The sequence below is a fragment of the Chiloscyllium plagiosum genome, chromosome 36, assembly GCF_004010195.1.
Source record: "Chiloscyllium plagiosum isolate BGI_BamShark_2017 chromosome 36, ASM401019v2, whole genome shotgun sequence".
NCBI classification, from domain to species: Eukaryota; Metazoa; Chordata; class Chondrichthyes; order Orectolobiformes; family Hemiscylliidae; genus Chiloscyllium; species Chiloscyllium plagiosum.
Window position 1 is genome coordinate 260445 of NC_057745.1, and position 16227 is coordinate 276671.

Genomic DNA, 16227 nt, shown 5'->3' on the forward strand with positions numbered 1-16227 from the left:
AAGGTAGATCCACTAGTTTCTTCTCTTCAGAGAAACCTGTCCTTGTATCAGTGCCTGTCTCTCTGGCAGCTTAAAGTACGCAGAGAACAGCAGGGGAGAACCTGCCACGCCAATATCTGGGTGGGCTGAATGGCCTGATCTACACTGTAGGGATTCTGATTTTTGTTTAACATCTGACAACGTCTTTAATTTTTTTTTAAAGTTTGATAAAGAATCCTGCGGAAAGAGCAGACCTGAAGCAGCTTATGGTGAGTGAGTCACTGATCTTTTGCTGATTTTGGTTTTTGGATCAAGTTACAAGTAAAAATTACAAAGTTGTCATTCATAACAAAACTTTTTAAAAAAAAATAAATATACAGGCACTTTCTTTGGTAATTGTGAGCAGTGATCCTTTGGTCTGTTCTGTTAGTTTACCCTCCGTCCATGGCTTAGAGACTCTCTCCTGGGGGTGGGAACTTAGTGGGAGGTGTTGGTCATTGATTCTTTAAAGTTAACAATTGTAGGGTTTAAACCTACTCTTAATTCAGAGATATTGGGTAAGGATAGCACTGGGCTCAAATGTGATGCCTCATTAGCCAAGGATCTCACTGGTTGGTCGTAATCCTTACAAAAGGTAATTACCCAAATGGTGTTTTCATGATTTGGTTTTGATAGGAAAGGATGGAAGAAATTTCCTTGGGACATGTTGGTAACCAGGAGACAAATTTTAAGGAAACCGGTTAAAGGACTGGGGGTTCTGGAATCCCTGCAGGAAAAATCTTAGCATGTGTTACAACACAACAGGCCTTGCTACCCACCATGTCTGCATCAGCTGTCCAAAGGAGCAATTCACCCAGCACCACCGTTGCATCTTTACACATGCCTCCTTTTCTGAAAATAATCAAATTCCCATTTAAATCCTTCAGGTTCTCAGGAAATCAATTTCAGATCCTGATCTCTTGCCACATGAGAGCGGTTTCCTTCAGGTCTCCATTGTTTCTTTCTAAATGTGTTCTCTCTCCAATCAATAAAAAGTTTGTCCCTAGTCACTCTGGCCAGACTCCTTATGATTTTGAATACTTTATCAAATTTCTCAACTTCCTTCCTTCAAGGAAAACCCCCTTGTCCCAACTTCTCTGATCTGTCCATCTAATGGAAGTTCCTCATCCCTGAAACCATTCTGAAAAACGACAGTGAAAGCTGCTGCTTGGACTTAAACTTGAAAATGAAAACAATACAAGGTTGAGGGAAGTGCTGGCACAGTCACAGTGGGTCAAATGACAACCTCTAAATTATTTTAATCCACCTATTGTATGTTATGACACACCTCCAGGGCAGGTGGGATTTGATCATCTACTTCCTATCCAAGAGGTAGGGTCACTATCACCGTGCCACAAGATGTAATGAACCCCTTCAGTGCTCTGCATTTGAATTGATTTAGAAGGATAAAAGATCCTGGGGATTTGCTAATGCTGGCAAAGCCAATATCTCTTGCTCAGCTTGACTTGCCCTCCATGCTTTTGTGAGCTGCTATAGTCTCTGGTGTATGTACTCCCACAACACTGTTAGGTACTCCAGGACTTTGCCATTCTGGAATTGTTACTGAGTCAATGCACATCTAAATCAGGCTGGAGATACTCCCAAAGAGATTATATAAATTTATGAAGGGCAAAAGAGTAATTAGGGAGAGAATAGGGCCCCTTTAAAATCAACAGTATGTGTGGAGTCACAGTAAACAGATGAGATCTGAAACCAATATCTCTCATTGAGATTTAGTGTGAAGACATGGAAGCTAGGGAACTCAGGGAAGTAAATAGTGATAACTGGAAAGAGTCCACATCACACAAGTTGTGCTGGAGGTCTTAAAATGCACAAAAGGAAGATAAATTCCAGGGATCTAATCAAGTGTATCCTAGGACATTGTGGGAAGCTAGGGAAGAAATTGTGGGGCCCTTAGCAAAGATATTTGTATCATCAACAACCATGGGTGAGGTATTGGAGGGTGGCTAATTATTTAAGAAAGACTTCAAGGAAAAGCCTGGGAACTACAGACCATTGAGACTAACGTCGCTGGATAAGTTGTTGAAGGGTATCCTGAGACAGGATCTGCATGCTTTTGGAAAGTTAAGGACCGATTAGGGATAGTCAACATGGCTTTGTGCATGGGAAACTATTTCTCAAATATGATTTGAGCTTTTTGAAGAAATTATGCTTCTGCCTACATGGACTTTAACAAAGCATTTGCCAAAGTTCTGCATGGTAGACTGGTTAGTAGGGTTAGATCACATGAAATCCAGGGAGCGATAGCCAATTAGATACAAAATTGGTTTGCTGGTAGGTGGCATGATGGTAGTAGAGGATTGTTGTTCAAACTGGAGGCCTGTGACCAGCACTGTGCCACAAGGATCATAGTCATTTTGTATAAACAAACATTTTGTATGTAGATGAGATTATAGGAGGCATGGTTGGTAAGATTACAGATTACAGCAAAATTGGTGGACAGTGAAGGTTATCTCAGAGTACAACAGGATCTTGATCAATTGGGCCAGGAGGTTGAGGAATGCAGATGGAGTTTAATTGTGTTGCATTTTGCTAAGATAAACCAGGGCAAGACTTGTACATGTAATAGTAGGGCCCTTGGGAGTGTTGTTGAACCGAGAAACCTCGGGGTGCGGGTACATAAGTTCCTTGGAAAGTGGCAACACAGACAGGGTAATGATGATGATATTTGACATGTCTTCATTTGTCAGAGCTCTGAGTACAGGAGTTAGGATTCTGGATCAGTGGTGCTGGAAGAGCACAGCAATTCAGGCAGCATCCAAGGAGCAGTGAAATCGACGTTTCGGGCAAAAGCCCTTCATCAGGAATAAAAGCAGTGAGCCTGAAGCGTGGAGAGATAAGCTAGAGGAGGGTGGGGGTGGGGAGAAAATAGCATAGAGTTGCAGTGGGAGAGGGACTCGGAGATTCTTGTAGAGAGGAGGAAAACTTCTTCAAGGCAGGCATCCTTGCAAGAGGATTCGCAGTAGGGTTAAAATCAACGAGGTAAAAACAATGACTGCAGATGCTGGAAACCAGATTCTGGATTAGTGGTGCTGGAAAAGCACAGCAGTTCAGGCAGCATCAAAGGAGCAGCGAAATCGACGTTTAGGATGTCGAGTTATAGGCATACAAGACATTGGTAAGGATGCATTTGGAGTACTGTGCATAATTCTGGTTATCTTGTTTAGGATGGATGTTAAACTAGTAATTCTGTTTTGTACCCTTTCGAGGAAGTTACCAAAGTTGGATGGGCTAGGACTACTTTTCCTTTAGTGTAGGAGGCTGAAAGGTGACCTTAGAGGTTCATTAAAATCATGACATAGACAAGGTGAATAATCAAAGGTCTTTTTTTTTCCCCCCCAGGGTAGGGGAATCCAAAACCTTACATTAAGGGGACGGGGAGGATTTAAATAGAACCATCAGGTCCCATTTAACAGATAGTGGTGCATATATGGTACAGAATGAGTTGCCAGAGGAAGTGATTGGGGCTGGTATAATTCCATCATTTAAGATATTTGGACAGCTTTTTTTTTTCTTTGTGCAGTCACTCCTGTTTATTTTAATTTTATTTTTAACCCCCACACTACCACCTAAGTGCAGTAGTGCTTATTTTTGCCCCAGCACCCATGGTGTGTGTGTATAGGTGTGAGACACAGTGAAAGACACAAGGTGCACCACTTTGGACAGCTTTATATTGTTAGCAAACACTTAACTAAACTACTCCCATTTCCCTATGTTAAGTGTTTGATATGGACAGGTTGGGCCAAAGTGCCTGTTCCTATGCTGCATCACTCTAATGATCAGTGTCTTATTTTGTGGCAGGCTCATGCTTTCATCAAACGATCAGAGGCGGAAGAGGTGGATTTCGCAGGTTGGCTGTGCACGACTATTGGCCTGAAGCAGCCAAGTACACCAACGCATACTCCTACTGTGTAGTCGCACAAGCTGCTAAATGTCTGCTCTTTGTGCAGCAAATTGATGGATGTTTCTGCTAACATTACCTCATCAATATCCCTCTGTCCCGTAAATAATTTTAAAAATGTACTTTCACTTTTAAAGGAAAGGTGTCTGTTTTAAAAAAAAATGCCAATTTTAACTGCTGCTCAAATCATTAGAATTTGTCAATAGGAACCCATAGTTTTTAGTGGAGCTAAAAGAGAATTCTTTGATCAACAGAAAACCATTCTGTATCGCCCGATTTAGTGGATGATTGTGGAGACATCCCACTATGCTCAGGGTTAAATTCCATCCTTTTAAAGATGTGCTGCCCTCCCTTCAATGGTCAGGAACCCTAATTTATTTGTATACAACTCACCGCAATTGAGAAACCAGAACAGATTAAAATTACATTTTCCCTGATTTCTATTACGTCCTTCATACAAACAGAAGGACCATTCATTTGCTCAATACTTTCCCTTTATTCCACCAATGATTTGCCCTGAACAGTCCAATTGGGGAACTTAATTGCCAGCAGGAACTCCCTTGAGGTTTGGAGTGGGTAGGGCAAGGCGAAGACTTTTGTTGACCACTGGGGAAGATATTGAATACAACATCCAACAAAGACAGTAAAGGATTAAAATTGTTTTAAGACCAGCAAGGAATTAAATTCTATTTAATTTTCATAACACAAGCTGATCTGATTCAAACCATATGCAAAGTCCTTGTTGAAAGGTGCAGGCTCTGAAAGAATTAAGCCCACATTAATCAGAATCAAACAAAGTTTAGAATCTTGCCTATCGCATTTGAAAGTCCCTGTCCAGCGCAGTCCCTGCAAGGCCAGCATTTGTTGTCAATCCAGAAGAAAACAGGCTAGAAGTCCACCAGTGCTGTGGTCTTGGACTCACTTTTACACTAGATATGGTAAATTTCCTCCCACAAATGACATTGGGTTCTCAATAGGTATTTATAATTTGTTCTTTCATGATCACCACTACCAATATTAAGTTAAGTTTTCAATTCTTTATTTCACTAGCTATGGTGGGATTTGAACGTGTACCCTAGAGCATTATCTTGAGCCTCTGGATTACTGGTAATTATAATCACTACACTGTCTACAGGATGACTGATAGTTTTAACTGCCTTATTTTTGATGTGGAGGTGCCAGTGTTGGACTAGGCTGGTCAAAGTTTAAGAATCTCACACCAGGTTATAGTCCAACAAGTTTATTTGAAGTGCTAGCTTTCAGAGCACTGCTGCTTTATCAGGTAACTAATGAAGGAGCAGTGCTCTGGAAGCTTATACTTCCAAATAAACCTGCTGGACAATAACTAAGTTAAAAATCTCTCAACACCAGGTTATTTTGAACCATCCTGTTCAGAAATGTCACCATTCTGAGACAGGTGGAACTGGAGCATGGACCTCTGTCCCAGTGGTCAGGATGCTATATCTGCAAGTCACATTACTATACCATCACTTCTTTAACAGCCTTAAGCAAAGACCAGATCACAGAACATATGCAGAAACTACAAATGTCTTTAGGCAGTATTTGTAAAGAAAAGTTAATATTTCAGGGTGTGTCAGACTAAAAGGAATTTAAAGAGACAGGTGAGAAGTGATAGGGAAAGTCTAATAGGATCAGAGACAGATGAGATTTTTAAAAAGTACTGATACAGTGCAAGGCAAAAGTGTGATGGTCATAGGACAAGTGAAATAAAAGATGGAGGTGCAAATGGCAACATTGTCTCAAAATTTTGAGGTCAAGTCAGGAGAGCAATAAAATGAATAAGTGCTTTATAAAGTCTGAGGAACAGCAAAGAACAAAAGACTGTTGGGAGTGTTTGAGAAAGTGAAAGGCTGCAGATGGATGTGCTTACAAATTACAGCAGTTAATTTAAAGTATGGAGTAACTCATTTCATGTTGATCTCACTGCACACTGGAGATATTGATTAGGCTGCACATTTGTTTTTTTTTCCCCCTGCCCAACAGGATTGTGCCAAAACTAGAGTGCTGCTTTAACCTTGATTACAAACCTAGTAGAAACTCATTTGGTCACTTGGTTGTTAGTGGTATATTATAATATCATACAGCGTATGAAATGTTCAAACTTTTGGAATTTTGAGTGGATTATAAAATGGAAGCTGTGACAAGTGTACAATTTAACATTCAGAATAGCATCCTGGACTAGCTGATTTGTTCTCAGCGTCAACTCCATTTTCACATTAATTTTGAGAATCATGGATGCATTTAGTTCCTCAGGATACATGGGGTAAATAGTACTTAGAAATAAAAATCAAATCATTGTCAGTAGTATATCTTTTGCAAAGTCGACAGTTATTACTTCATCTGGCAATGTCAAAACAACTTTAATATTAAACACTACCGCAACATGCGATTTTCTTCTATTAATGTGATTTACAAGTGAGCAACCTGTGTTCTGCTCACCCTAAATCAGCTACAGCATATCTTAATGACTGATATTCAATCTCTTCAGTACCAGTGAACAGTAACTGCATTGGGGTTAAATTAAATTCACACTTCAACAGGAATTACCAACATAACAGAACTTCTCACTCCATAAAAACATGCAACTATTCATTAAATTCTCATGTGAAAGTTGCCCTGGCTCACCATTGGGGTGCAATTAGGAGAAAGTGAAGACTCGAGGTACTGGAGAGTAGCACTAGAAAAGCTTAGCAGGTCAGGCTCCATGCAAGGAGCAGATGTCAATGTTTCAGGCATAAGCCCTTCATCCTGATAAGCTTTTCCAGTGCCACCCTTTGAGTCTGCAATTTCATTTGACATTTTTGTCAACCAGTTTAAGTCAGTATTCAAACATTACTATTAGTAGCAGAATGGATTGACACAAGAACCAGATAATCATTAACCCAGCCTTGCTACTCTAATGTGCCAAAATAAATCAATTGTGGAATTCAAAAACATTTCTCCCCAGCTACTATTTCAGCCCATTCCTAAATTGTCAGAGGCAGCAATGAAATAAAGCGCAAGCTAGAATTGTTATGATCTATGCTGGGACTGGGTAAAAGCAGGGAATCCCAGTCCATTTTACAACTTGACATCCCATTTCAGTAGGTTTCAAACCTTTTTGATTGAAGGATTTTTTAAAAAAAATCAGTGTAATAGACCATGATCCAAATAAATAATTATAAATCAATGTGTTGCCATGTAATGCAGAAGTATTTAGGGAAAAATCAGTAAGGTGGGTGTACACAGATCTCACTAGTGTCCTTAGGATTAACATTTACTGAAGTCCACTCACTATTCACAACAGCACTCCTTATGCTTTAATGTTATTTTGCAGCCCTCTCAAAATATGGACCCTTCACAGCTCCACAGTCTACTCCTTTCCCTCTGGTGCAGCTCAAACAAGCTGTTAATTCACCCCCCAACCAAATCAACTGTTCATAGATATTGCAGCTAGAGACTTGAAATCAGGTGTCCTATCTCAGGAGATAGGGACACTACCTTAGTAATGTGTCAAAAGCTGGAAAATTGTATTACTATAGTGCCTCCACCTACTATTCAATATGAACAGTTAAATGCCCAGCCAGCTGGCAACTCATACAAGATTTTTGTTTCATAGAAATTCTGGAAACCAAACTGGAAATGTCAGGGACAAGAGATATGCAGTACACTAAATGAGACAGACAGAGAGACAATCTTTCTTTAAGTACAAATGGTGTAAGAAAATATTGTTGACTGCTAGAATTGTGTATAATGTGAGAAAATGTAATTCAGAACCCTCTTCAAACTGCGTTCCTGCTAAAGTTATTAAGCGGATGTTGCAATAAATGATCTAATGTGATCTTAAAACAATTTCCCTGTCTGTCTTTATTTTGCTACTTTGCAAATCAATTAGAAGAACATGGCATTTTTAGTCATTACAAATAGAAAAGACATCTTTATAGTGTCATTAAACAAACAGGACAAACATTGACAGGCTCCAGAATCTTTTCCAACAAGGTAGAATGTAGTGATGAGGAACACTAACAGCAGACTTGGCAACACCACACTATTGCACAACTGATTTAAGAGTGGACATTAAAAGGAATAGAATGACCAGAAATTTAAGACAAAATAACTTTTCAAAATTCTATACTGGATAGGTTAATAAAAGTAGATCCAAATCAGTGTACAAGTTTCAAGAACACCATCCCCCAATTCTTACACCTGATCATTCTAGTCTGCACTGCCTGAAAGGGTGGAAGGAAATTAGTTTTACATATCTACCAACAAATCTTCCCCCTACCAACCTTCGCATAAATCAAATCACCCAACAACATTTCCGCCACCTCCAAACAGACCCCATCACCAGGGATATATTTCCCTCCCCACCCCTTTCCTCCTTCCGCAAAGACCGTTCCCTCTGTGACTAACTGGTCAGGTCCAGCCCCCCCCCCCCCCCCCTTACAAACCATCCTGGCACCTTCCCCTGCCACCGCAGGAATTGCAAAACTTGTACCCACACCTCCATCCAAGGCCATCTTCCACATCCAAAGTTTTACCTGCACATCCACCAATATTATTTATTGTATCCGTTGCTCCCGATGCGGTCTCCTCTAAATTGGGGAGGCTGGACGCCTCCTAGCAGAGCGCTTTAGGGAACATCTCTGGGACAGCCGCACCAATCAACCATACCGCCCAGTGGCCCAACATTTCAACTCCCCCTCCCACTCAGGCGAGGACATGGAGGTCCTAGGCCTCATTCACTGCCGCTCCCGAACCACCTGGAGGAAGAACACCTCATCTTCCACCTCGGAACACTTCAACCCCAGAGCATCTATGTGGACTTCACCAGTTTCCTCATTTCCCCTTCCCCCACCCCACTCCAGCTCCAAACTTCCAGCTCAGCAGTGTCCCCATGACTTGTCCTACGTGCCTGTCTTCCTTTCCACGTATCTACTCTGACCTATCACCTCCATCCCCACCCACCTACTGTACTCTATGCTACTTTCTCCCCACCCCTACCCTCCTCATTTATCTCTCCACCCTGCAGGCACTCTGCCTGTATTCCTGATGAAGGGCTTTTGCCTGAAACGTTGATTTTCCTGCTCCTCGGATGCTGCCTGAACTGCTGTGCTTTTCCAGCACCACTCTGATTTCCAGCATCTGCAGTCATTGTTTTTACCATGCAAGAAAGGCCAAATGGCTTCCACTCATGCAGTATCATTCTATGATTATATCTGCCAAGTGACAAGATGCTTTTTATAACAGAACCACTAAAAATAAGTGACCAATAACCAGCTCAAGTTATTTCCTCATCTCTTGAAAGGTTTAGCAATACTTCTGATGTGATTCAACCAGTGAACTGTATAAAAATGAACAGTATATAAAAATCAGTAATCCAGTTCAACGTGATTTGCCCAAAATGCATGTTAAGTACAACTTAAATGATCTAGCTCTTCAATAGGAAAGGCTGCATAAAAATTTATTTTAAATAGATTTTATTTAAACTGAACCCATGTGTCATTAATACAGGAGCTTTAGGTTTATGCTGCTGCCTTTTGCTTCTTTTCCAGATTGGCTTTGCGCTGAAAGGAGGGAAAAAAAAACCAAAGTTAGATCAACAATTCACCCCCAACCAACTCATTTTCGAAAACTGCAGCACTTACATAAAAATGTAAAGCAGAGCTGCAATAATTAATATGTTTGAGATTATGGCAGGAAACGGATTACAAAGGATTCCTGCACTATTTTAAGTTACTAATGTAATGTCCACTGTAGTCAAGAGTAAAGCAAACATTAAAATATAGCATTATAAAAAATTCTTAGATCTAACTGGTTCGGCAGAAGTTAGAAAACAAATCTGTACCAGACTTTTTTTTGGCGGGGGGGGGGGGGAAAAAGAGAGGGGTGCCTGTTGTACCTCATTTTTACAGATGACCATAGCCACCTCGTGCTATAGCACCCTAACTTCAGAACAAAATTATTTTGCAACCAGCTTTTATCCCATACTTTCTGGCAAGATTTTCTGAAGTGTTAAAAATGACATAATACTGGCTACACTCAACTACAATGGAAACTAATAAATCCCAACATTTTCACAGTGCAACTATTGTCAATTTATTAATGCCCTCTAAAGAGTTCAAACATGCCAAAGCTCAAAATGGCTATGTTTCCTGCAATTTTTGAACATCCAACCCAGAAAGCAGCTCCATAATGGAGCAGCAATGTGTATATTGGCCATACTTACATTACGTTGCTGCAGGAGAATTGCACGACGCCGTGCAGTCTTGGCATATGGATTCAGTTTCATCATGATCCTCAAGTTCTTCAGCGGGTTCTTCTTAAGGACTCTGCGCTCAATCTTTTTGCTGCGGATAGCATGAAAAATCTCATCAGCTTCCAATGCAAACATCATTGACAGTAAAACAAGAGGTACAGGAAAAGCAGCACAGTCCTTACAAAATGATACATAAAGTACAGGAGTCAGCATAGTGGAAAGTTTAACAGCACATTATCTCAGCTACTCTTTAAAAAAAAACAGCATAATCAGGTCATTGCAATCACAGGTAGGACAGATCATGCCAGGTTAGTTTGAAATTTCGGCTAACTTTCCTTTGAATGTTCTCTCTTCACCCTCCAACGATCCCATCTTTTGCTCCAGGTTACAGTTCAGACATCAGAACTTCCACTAATATCATAAGGTATCAAAAACACGGACCTAGAAGTGGAATCTCATCATTGTCTAAAACTGAAGAGTTAACAATTTAACACCAAAACTTGTATTGATTCCCAACTGAAACATTCCGACTTACTTTGGAGGACGAAGAGCCTTCTGGATTTCCGGACTCTTCATGATACGACTCAGATCGGTGTTTGTCATCTTGTGAATAGGAAGGCTGAATTGGATTATTAAAACAAACAGTTACAGTAAGAACAAAAAGAAAAATTAAACTATTAGAATTATTTCAGGGAAGACTATGCGAATAGAAGCCACTATTTTGGACAACACAGCTGGCTTTAAACAGAAAGCAAAAATAAAAATGTTACACACTTAATGCAAACAGTTACATATAGAATCTAATAGGATTCTTCTTCAGAGGATTCTGAAAAATCTAAAGAGTCTTACTGAACTCAATGGTTTCCCTTTACACAGATGCTACCAGGTTGGTGGTTCTCCAGCATTCTGTTTTGTTTCAGACTTTTAGCATTTAGTTTTTATAAATTTAGCGTTTTATTAGGTATCCCTGTTATTCCAAAGTAATTCTCAATTCAAAGTAGTGTTAAACAAAACCTCTGGTGGAGAACCATTGAAATAATCATTCTGTATTAATTTTAACTTCCTGCTTTTGTCACAATCAGAACTTCCAACAATATCATTCACAGTCAAAAACACGGACCATGAAGTGGAATCTCATCATTGTCACAAATGTCTCCAATTACACTCAAGGGGATAAAAGAAAATCCAATGATTTCAGCAGAGCGGAAGTGCTGCCACTGACCTCCTGAGTTACATGAACTGCTTATCAGACATGACAGGACTACTGTGGGATACCCATATATGTGCATTTGCCATTTTGGCAAAGTAGCAGCTCCTATAGATAATGGAGGAAATTGAAAAGGCAATTCATAAGAACTAATTAAGAGGAGCTTCACTGCACCAACCTATTCTTATCGTATCACAGAGCCTTACTTGTATCCAACCTTCAATTTGGAAGGTTTGCGCCAAGTTCCATATAGATCATCCAGCTTGCGAAAGGCACTCTCTGTCCAAATGCAGAATCGCCCAACATGGCCACCAGGAGCAAGTCTTAGGATATTTAACTTGTTGACATTGAGAAGAGTTATGCCTACAGCAGACAATTTAAAGCACATTAGATTCTTCAATGAAAATAGTCTACCTTCAATTCAAGTAATTTCTTACCATTGCAATAAGCCAATATAATAGTGACGACAATGGATTTTTTTTTTGCAAGTACAAACTCACCCATGCCACATGGAGAGGCTGTAAACAAACCAGTTTTCTACCAGAATGAACAGAGCCACAGAAAAGAAAGTCTTTTTTAAAAACTTTCTTACACAGCTTTAGATATCAAAAGGCTTACAAAAATGATCCCAGCCATTGCACACAAGACTCCACTATTGCCACTAAAGTCTGAACTTCAATTATCACGTTTTCAAAAACAGACCAAGAAGTGGAATACCATCAATCTAGCCAGAACAAACAGTAACTGCTGAGTATTTAAGTCAATTTGTTACTGAATGGTACTCTTCCGATCCTAAAGAGAATTTAATAAATAAATTCACAGTAAACAAAAATCTAAAACAGAGTGCACTCCTGCTCATAGCAGACACTAAACTGCAAACCCTCCAGACAGAATTACCTGGGATGTTTCTGAAAGCTCTTACAACACCATTGTTCGCATTGTAGATAATGCACGGGCCCTTGCGCCGGATACGACGGCGGTTCCTCATTTTACCTTTGCCAGCACGCATACGTCGGGAAGCATAAACCTGTAGAGGAAAAAAAAGTCTCCTCTGACTAATTACAAATAGCAATCACATGCTTTTCTGAAAAATCAGCTAAGATCAGATCTTCAAAATCGTCAGTTATCAGAAACACAGACCAAAAGTAAAATCTCTTCCTCTCTTGCAGCGTATCACTGTGATAAAGATGAAAATAATGCTTGCCTTTTTGACATCATTCCAGGCTTTCAGCTTTTTTAGCATTAAAACAGCCTCCTTTGTCTTTTTGTAGCTCTCAATTTTATCTTCAACCACAAGTGGGAGCTCTGGGATTTCCTCAATGCAATGACCTGCAGGAAGTTGTAAATCTGGTCAGATTACTTTTAAAGCAGAAACCAATTTCCCATATCAATTGCAGAGATGACTCCAAAAGGAAGACAAAGATAGAACCATAACTGGCCAAAGCAAAATATTTCCTACCTACACCCAATCATAAACAATAATCCCATTCAATGTCTCAAGCTACAGACAATAACATGAATTATGATGATTAGAATCAGATATAACAGAGTTTCAGACATGAACTTTTTTTAAAAACCAGAAACGTGATTAAAAAGAACATTAAAAATGCCAAAAGCTAGCATCACCACAATAGGATAAACTGGCTGCCTTTAAAACTCCACGATGCAAGGGTGACAAAGATTTGCTGGTCTCAAGTGGCCTTGTGGACTAAGGTTTAAATTCCCAGTCACTCAAATTTGAAAATCTCCATTAACACAATCAGGAGCTGCTCAGATCCAAATGACCATCATATGTCTGCACCAGTGTAATAACAGAAGGCAACTGCCACTGTGCACAGCATCAGACACAATTACAGCATCATAGCAAACTTGTACTTCAAAGCACCAATCCAGCTACTTCAAAATCAGGACAAATTCAAGCAGGTGCAAGTAACCTGCTAGTTGTGTTTTTATTCTAGAACTCACTTTGACAGAAAGCATTTAAGTAAATCTCCAAGACTGATTATTCTCATGATGAGAACTTTCACTTTATTCAGAAGTTGCCTGGATATAAATCCATTGCATAATTATTTATGCTGTTTTACTGCACAAATTCCAAAAGTCTCTTCTATTTCATTTACCATGAAACAATGAAGGAAGTCATTGGGACGAGAGGAAAAAAAGCCTCCCAGTTCCTTGGGGTTCAAGAACCAAAATGCCATAGGGTTCTAACCATAAAGCATCGGAATAAAATATACTGCTTTTATTAAATGTGATGTGATTTGATCTTACCTTTTGACAAGACCAGAGCAGGGAGGGCTGACGCAGCCAGAGAAGAACAGATGGCATATCGCTTCTGGGTCACATTCACTCGGCGGTGCCAACGGCGCCAGGTCTTTGTAGGAGCAAACATACGGCCACCACGGCACATCTGTAATGTAGGTTAAGGCGCATAACCTTTCCAAAAATCAATTCTGGACATCCATGTTGCTCAGACTTCATTGCTCGTCATTTCCCTGTACCAGCATAATGACAGAAGGCAACTGCCGCTGTGCACAGCGTAAGACGCAAATTACACCATCATAGCAACAGGACCATACATGATGAGCATCTGCTTAAAAGGGGAGAACAGAAAGTGAGATTAAGAGTACACATTACACTTTGCAATATTTAATCTTACACGTTAAATAGGATACATTTCCAAAAGCACCCTGGCCAGACCGATGAGTGCCACCACCCCGTACACGGGGAATACGAGCCACAGCCCTGCCAGTACCCCACGATTCAGCACTAGTTTGATGACCTGAAAAATAAATATTGGTCAGATATAAACAATGGAGCAAGTTTCCGAACAAAACCATTGAGTAAACTATACAGGCCACAAATTTCCAAAAGTACTGGACTTTCAGTATTCACTAAGTTGAAAACCAAAATGAATCCTACACAAGGATTGTGCAACCTGAAAACAGGTACTCTTATCACTTCCTCATGCCTTGTTAATGTGCCACCCCTCACCATCTCAGCCTGTTTTATCCTATTATTTCTTGTGCTTATCTCTAAAATGCACCCAGACGAAAGAGGTCAATTTCATATTCAAACCACACTCCAGGTAAGTTTTAACATCACCCACCTTTAGCCTACCTGACTCAATCTTAAACATGGCACCTGTCTTCTCCTTTCATGAGGTATAGAAACAGAAGTAGACCATTTAGTCCTTCAAGCTTGTTCTAACAATGAGATATTTGTAGCTGAACTACATAAACCTATCACTGGCTAACATCCCTCTATTTCTGGCTACAAAAGTTGATCAACCTCAGATTTCTAACTGATAAATCAACAACATCAATTACTATTTAATGTTCCCTGGTCCTAAACTGCTAAAGTACAGAGGAATAGAGATGGAAATGTGTTGCTGGAAAAGCGCAGCAGGTCAGGCAGCATCTAGGGAACAGGAGAATCGACGTTTCGGGCATTAGCCCTTCTTCAGGAATCCTTCATTCCTGAAGAAGGGCTAATGCCCGAAACGTCGATTCTCCTGTTCCCTAGATGCTGCCTGACCTGCTGCGCTTTTCCAGCAACACATTTCCATCTCTGATCTCCAGCATCTGCAGACCTCACTTTCTGCTCAAAGTACAGAGGAATGTCAATTATCCGAAGGACATGGGGGGGGGTATTTCATTCGGTTAACTGAATGCCAAATAACAGTTAGCCAAGCATCGAGCCCTTGCAATCTTATTCAGATAATCCAAAATTCAGTTAACTGCATGTTGGATAATTGAAGTTACTCTATTTTATATATACCCAAATTATTCCCTTGAGCGTATTGAATGTCTATCAAATCATCTTTTTAAAATTTTCCTTTCACCATTGTTCATGTATTTCCAGCACGTCTTTTTTAAAAAGTCAAGTTTCCAAATGCAATAGCACTATTTTACTTTCAACCCCATTTACACAGTAAGAATGCATGCCCCAAATTCAATCTGGTTGAAACCATAAATTAGAATTTGCTAAAAACATGCAGAACAGGTAGCATCTGTGGAGAGTGTTACTTTTCAGAGACCCTTTTATTCTGAACTCTCTAATTCCTACCCTCAAATGTTTCTAACTGCAGTATTCCTACATTTTGTTTTTAATTTCAGACTGCAGCATAAAATTAAGCTCTGGATGAATAGAGATACTGGTTAATAGTGACAGCCACAGAGCCATTCTAATGTCTTACCCAGCTACTCATCAAAAGCACTAATGCCAATCAACAGTCAGGACCAACTTCATTTTTGCTTTTAAAGGAGGAAAATATTTTGAACGCACATGAACCAAAAGATCACAGTACGTCATACATGGTATAATTTACAAAACTAATATCTTACCTGCATCTGCACTTACAGCATATGGCTGTCTGCTGTTTTTGCGTAGATTTGTGTGAACAAAGTTCACAATATCCGGCCGGATGGGAGCCTTGAAAACAGCAGGCATAACAACATTTTTGCCTGATACTTCTCCCTTGTCACTGTACACTGTTATTAACGGTCGAGCACAAGCCTGAAAGGTAAAATTTAAAGTTAGCCATTGAGATACATTGTAGGAGTCTGGCGGCACAGTGGTTAGCGTTGCTGCCTCACTGGGGACCCAGGTTTGATTCCATTCTTAGGCAAGTGTCTGAGGAGTAATGCAGTCTCCATCCCTGCATGCATTTCATCCAGGGGCTCAGGTTTCCTCCCAAAGAGATTAGGCAGAGCAGATATGCTAAATTGCCCATAGTGTCCAGGGATATATAAGCTAGGTGGAGTAGCCATTTGAAATGCATGGTTGGGGGGGGGGGGGGGGGGGGGGAGAGTCCGGGAG

General features: G+C 40.2%; 2 protein-coding genes and 4 non-coding genes across 6 annotated transcripts in view; 1 reads left to right on the forward strand and 5 right to left on the reverse strand.

Moving 5' to 3' along the window:
• map2k1 (mitogen-activated protein kinase kinase 1) overlaps positions 1 to 4320 on the forward strand; it is a 54755-nt gene extending 50435 nt beyond the window's left edge. The window contains exons 10-11 of the mRNA XM_043677090.1: positions 203 to 248; positions 3841 to 4320. Of these exons, the coding sequence (XP_043533025.1) occupies positions 203 to 248; positions 3841 to 3954 (160 nt within the window). The 3' untranslated portion in view covers positions 3955 to 4320. The remainder of the gene's footprint in view (positions 1 to 202; positions 249 to 3840) is intronic.
• Positions 4321 to 9403: 5083 nt separating this feature from the next.
• rpl4 (ribosomal protein L4) overlaps positions 9404 to 16227 on the reverse strand; it is an 8606-nt gene continuing 1782 nt past the window's right edge. The window contains exons 2-10 of the mRNA XM_043677094.1: positions 15753 to 15924; positions 14082 to 14188; positions 13678 to 13816; positions 12611 to 12735; positions 12304 to 12433; positions 11613 to 11769; positions 10735 to 10818; positions 10170 to 10290; positions 9404 to 9507 (exon numbers count right to left, since the gene is read on the reverse strand). Coding sequence (XP_043533029.1) covers positions 9466 to 9507; positions 10170 to 10290; positions 10735 to 10818; positions 11613 to 11769; positions 12304 to 12433; positions 12611 to 12735; positions 13678 to 13816; positions 14082 to 14188; positions 15753 to 15924 — 1077 coding nt within the window. The 3' untranslated portion in view covers positions 9404 to 9465. The remainder of the gene's footprint in view (positions 9508 to 10169; positions 10291 to 10734; positions 10819 to 11612; positions 11770 to 12303; positions 12434 to 12610; positions 12736 to 13677; positions 13817 to 14081; positions 14189 to 15752; positions 15925 to 16227) is intronic.
• Positions 10595 to 10665, reverse strand: LOC122541138. The gene has a single exon (XR_006309529.1). It is a non-coding gene; the product is annotated as a small nucleolar RNA SNORD18 (small nucleolar RNA).
• On the reverse strand, positions 11274 to 11345 carry LOC122541139. The gene has a single exon (XR_006309530.1). It is a non-coding gene; the product is annotated as a small nucleolar RNA SNORD18 (small nucleolar RNA).
• On the reverse strand, positions 13174 to 13272 carry LOC122541141. The gene has a single exon (XR_006309532.1). It is a non-coding gene; the product is annotated as a small nucleolar RNA SNORD16 (small nucleolar RNA).
• Positions 13874 to 13973, reverse strand: LOC122541140. The gene has a single exon (XR_006309531.1). It is a non-coding gene; the product is annotated as a small nucleolar RNA SNORD16 (small nucleolar RNA).